The 4805-nt window shown below is 40.3% G+C and overlaps 1 protein-coding gene across 1 annotated transcript; it reads right to left on the bottom strand.

Annotated features, from left to right (window-relative positions):
• Positions 1–2118: 2118 nt before the first annotated feature.
• On the bottom strand, positions 2119–4334 carry LOC127103484 (uncharacterized). Its single transcript, XM_051040736.1, has 4 exons — positions 3536–4334; positions 2652–3412; positions 2255–2579; positions 2119–2201 (listed from the first exon to the last, which is right to left on the bottom strand). The coding sequence occupies exons 1-4, from the start codon at positions 4332–4334 to the stop codon at positions 2119–2121; spliced, it is 1968 nt and encodes a 655-aa protein (XP_050896693.1).
• Between the last annotated feature and the right edge of the window lie 471 nt (positions 4335–4805).

The raw sequence follows: 4805 nt of genomic DNA, 5'->3' as shown, positions 1-4805 counted from the left end.
GAAGACCTGGCCTGTTACTTGGCCAGGCAACTGTCTGAAGCCCTCCTTAAGAGGCAATGTTTGTGACTGTTTACTTTTGTCCTTGCATAGAGTCAAAGTCCTCCTAAGTGAAGAGGCAATTGGTGGAAGGTAGGGATATGCAATCTATCCCCCACTATTCAGTGTGTCATCCGCTTTGCTCACACCACTGTGTTGATGCATTGCAGATACAAACCCAAGATCTTGTACAATTGTACGGTTGAGTCAGTTTTAATGTGTAGAAGGGTTCCCACTTTCTGAACCCACACATTCTTGTCTTGAGCTCTCCCAGGCCAGGGATAAGAGCTGTGAGGTCTCATCCTCACTTCATCCTTTCATCTGCTTCACCTTAGCCCCTCAATGGCAAGGTTAAGAGCAACATTCACCCAGTTCCAGAGGTTTGTTTGTTGAGGTTGATATGACCCCTTGACTAAAACCTAACCCTTGTTTGAGCCACTTGTTTGTGTATAGCGTGTGCTATCTGTGCTTGTAGGATTGTTTGACTTGCTTCCTGTGCAAGTTAGGATAGTTTGACTTGCTTCCTGTGCAAGTTAGGATAGTTTGACTTGCTTCCTGTGCAAGATAGGATTGTTTGACTTGCTTCCTGTGCAAGTTAGGATTAGTTTAGACTTGCTTCCTGTGCAAGTTAGGTTTTGCTTGGCTTGCTTCCTGTGCAAGTTAAGTGTGTGTGTGGCTTGCTTCTTGTGTGAGCCATGCTTAGGATAGGTTGGCCCTTGTGCCATTTAGCTAGAAACCATAACTTAGGGTTGATTTGCATGATAACATCTAGGCTCGAGTCGTAGTCTCCCTAGTTGTGTCTCCCTCTGTTATCTGGTTAGGCTAGTCCTTTATCCCTGCGTAGGGGAACTACATCGCCCTGATCTTCATACCAGATGAAGTATGTAGGCAGGAGATTGAGCTGATCTCTCCGGGCGCCCTTTTTCTTTTTGTGTGAGTTGTCTGACCTTTGCTAGGCTCGAGTCCCTGACTCCTTAGCATTTGCTGTCTGTCTTGTTTGTGCGTGTTTGACAGTTATAGGCTGAGTCCCCGACTCCCTATCAACCTGTTGTGTTTGTTGTGTGCTTGGAAGCTGATGTAAGTCCATCGAGTGGCATTTGGGTTCCAGTGTGCGTGTGTTTAGGTTCGGATGTCAATGTAAGTCCAGTGATTGGCATTTGGGCTCCATGTTTGCCTTCTTGAGTGTGTTTTGGTTCGGATGCTGACATAAGTCCAGTGATTGGCAGTCGGGCTCCACGTTTGCCTTTGCCTGTGTTTGTTTGTGCGCGTGTCAGCCGAGCTACGAATGCTCTGATTCTTCTCTCGTCCGAGAAGATACGTATGCATAGGATGCGATATCCTAGCGAGCATGTGTCGTTTCCCCCAGTCCGAACTACTTCGACTCTGATGTCTATGCCTGATAGACTAAGTAGGCCCAGGATGCGGTATCCTGCCGAGTCAGTTTCAGTCAGTTTCTTGCGTTTCTTTCAGCCAGTGTGTGTGAATATTTGAGCAGTGTTTAGCAACCAATTTTCCTTTCTAGTGTGCGTGGATCCCGTAGAGTACAACGGATGCGTAGGGGTGCTAACACCTTCCCTTCGCATAACCGACTCCCGAACCCATTCTCTTTGGTCGCGAGACCATGTCTTTTCCCAGGTTTACTCTGAGCGTTTCCTTTCCCTCTTTTGGGATAAATAACGCACGGTGGCGGCTCTGTTGTTCTTTCTTTTCCCGCCGGTTTTTCGCGCGATGCGACAGTCGCTTCTTATGGAGGAAATGGTTAGTGACTTCTCACTTTGGATTTTCTTTGCATACTTCTTAAATGCTTTGAATGAGTCATTTTTCTGCACTAAAAAGAGAGTCCAAGTGTATCTAGAGAAACCATCAACAATGACTAAGGCATAAATATTACCTCTGAAGCTCCTTGTTCTTGATGGACCGAATAAGTCCATGTGCAGCAGTTGTAATGGCCTTGAAGTGGTTACTACATTTTTGGATTTGAAAGTTGATTTATGTTGTTTCCCCTTTTGGCACGCATCACAAAGTCTATCTTTGATAAACTTCATCTTGGGCAAACCAATGACGAGGTCATGCTTGATCAACTTATTCAAATGTTCCATATGAATATGTGCGAATCTTTTGTGCCAAAGCCATGAATCGTTGTTGTTTGCCATGAGACACTTTACCTTCAAAGACAAGTCATTAAGGGAAATCATAAAAATATTGTTAAGGCATTTACCTTTTAGTTTAACCTCATGTGTGACTTCGTCTTCTATCAAGCACTCATCTTTAGTGAACTTGATCTTGAAGCCCTTGTCACATAGTTGGCTAATACTAAAAAGATTGTGATTTAGTCCTTCGACATAAAGAACATCTTCAATGGATGTGAAAGGTGGTGCACCAACAATGCCTTTTCCAAGAATCTTTCCTTTGTTGTTATCTCCATATGTAACAAAACCCTTGGCTTTAAGCTTTAGATTTGAAAATTTGTTGATGTCTCCCGTCATATGCTTGGAACACCCACTATCGAGATACCATAAGTTTGATGTGGATTCCAAGCAAGCCTACAAAACAGATTAAGTTTTGTTAGGTACCCAAGTTATTTTGGGTCCTTCATAATTAGTGTCTTTCTTTACCCATACGTAATGCCCATTAGCAACACTAAAGTTTCTAATATAGCAAGCATTAGGTGTATGGCTTTTAATACCACAATAAAAGCATGTTGGTTCAAAATTACTTCTATACCTAGAAGGATAAGACTTCTTCTTAACAAGGTTTTTCTTTTTAGGATAATGATGAACTATTTTAGGTTTGTTCACTTTCTCTTGGATTGGTTGGTCACTTGCCTTAACAAAGATTGTCTTGTTTGAGCTTGGTTTTGAAAACTTTGAGTAACCAAGCCCACTTTTATCATTTGAATATCTTTGTTGGCTAAGTACACCCTTCAATCCAATTTGTCCTTTTTCGTATCTTTCAAGAACTCTTTTTAGTTGGACAATTTGAAAAGAAAGTGACTCACATTTATTGCATACAAAATTTTGTTTTTGATCACTAATCATCTTTTCTTTTTCAACTTCAAAACCTTTTTCAATTTTCTCTTCCAAAACTGAGATTTGTTTCTTTTGAGATGATATAGTTTTATACAAAATTTTGCATTCATTTAATAATTCATCTATGGCACCTTGCACATCATTATAAAAAAGCGAAAAGTCATTACTAACCTCATTTACTTCATCATCGGAATGGTGTGAGGCCATTAATGCTAGGTTTGCACTTTCATCACTATATGAGTCGGATGACGAGCTTATTTCGTTATCTTCCCATGCGACATAAGCCTTTTTGTACTTGTTCTCCTTCTTGCTTTTGAATCCACTTTTCTTAGGTAGTTGAGGACAATCTGGTTTTATGTGGCCTTACTTACCACATTCATAACATGTTACCTCTTGCATTGAAGTGAAAGCTTCTCTTTTCTTGAAGTGTTTCTTTCATTTCGCATAGAAGGATGGTTTGTCATTCTTACCGAAAAATTTGCCTAGCCTTTTAACAAGTAACAAGAAGTTTTCATCCTCCTCCGAATTGTCTTCTTTCTCAACATCTTTGGAGTCAACTTTCAGAGCGATGCTTTTGGACTTCTTATCTTCATTCTCATGTTTTTCAAGTCTTCCAAGTTCCGTCTCATATTCTTGAAGTTTTCCAAACAATGTAGCGGAAGTCATTGTGGATAGACTTTTCTTTTCTGATATTGCCGTCACTTTTGGTTGCCATTCCATGGTTAAAGATCTAAGCACTTTAAGATTCAATTCATCATTACTTAAAGTCTTACCTAGAGCTTTTAGATGATTTGTCAAGTGCACAAATCTTTTCTGCAAGTCAAGGATGGATTCTCCGGGCTGCATTCTGAACAACTCGTATTCTTGACTCAAGGTATTTAATCTTGACCTTTTAACTTCGGCAATTCCTTCATGAGTTTCTAACAAGGTATCCCATATTTGTTTTGCCGTTGTGCATGCCGAAATGCGAAAGAATTCATCCATGCTGAGTGAACTTTGAAGAAGATTTATTGCCTTTTTATCATAGAGGACCTTCTTCTTATCATCATCATCCCATGAAGTTTTAGGCTTTGATGAACCAACGCCGTTAACAACCGTTGTAGGAACAAAATGACCATTTTGGATAACATCCCATATTTCTTCTCCTTGTGCTTCTAAATGAGCCTTCATCTGAGTTTTCCAGAAGTCAAAGTATTCACCACAGAATAGTGGAGGCTTGTTATTGCTACCACCATCTTTGAAGACTAGATTCTCATTTGCGGAAGCCATTTTGGATCGTCTAGGAACAGGTTACCTATAACCTGCTCTGATGCCAATTGTAAGTCTGAAATCAGTCTAAGAGGGGGGGGGGTGAATTAGAAACCTTGAAATTTTCTTGTTGTAAGGATTATTTTTCTGGTTTATAATGGTGTTTAGGAAAGTGGTAAAGTGCAGAAAAATAATGACACGGAGATTTATCCTGGTTCCCTTCACAATCCGAAGGTACATCTAGTCCCCTTTCCAACAAGAAAGAGATTTCCACTATTTGTTTGGACTTGTACAATGACCAACAAAGACCACCAAGAACAAACTCTTGGATTTCCAACAAAGTCCACTTATGATAACAATCCTCTCAAAGTGACTCTCTTGTTTCTAAACAACAAGGAAACCTTCTTAGTGATAAGAGAACAATCCTTTCCTATGCACCTCTTACTATCAAACAAGTAAGGATAAAACACTCACTATCTTAATTCCACTAAT

This window comes from Lathyrus oleraceus, chromosome 7, assembly GCF_024323335.1.
Source record: "Lathyrus oleraceus cultivar Zhongwan6 chromosome 7, CAAS_Psat_ZW6_1.0, whole genome shotgun sequence".
In the NCBI taxonomy this organism is placed as follows: Eukaryota; Viridiplantae; Streptophyta; class Magnoliopsida; order Fabales; family Fabaceae; genus Lathyrus; species Lathyrus oleraceus.
Note: the sequence above shows the minus strand (reverse complement) of the source record. Positions and strands in the feature narration are given on the sequence as shown.

Coding starts and splice junctions, on each gene's coding strand:
- LOC127103484 (XM_051040736.1), bottom strand. CDS start 4,334: ATGGCTTCCGCAAATGAGAATCTAGTCTTCAAAGATGGTGGTAGCAAT. Junction 3,413..3,535: donor AAGGCTAGGCAAATTTTTCG/GTAAGAATGACA, acceptor ACATAAAACCAG/ATTGTCCTCAACTACCTAAG. Junction 2,202..2,254: donor ACATGAGGTTAAACTAAAAG/GTAAATGCCTTA, acceptor TTGTCTTTGAAG/GTAAAGTGTCTCATGGCAAA.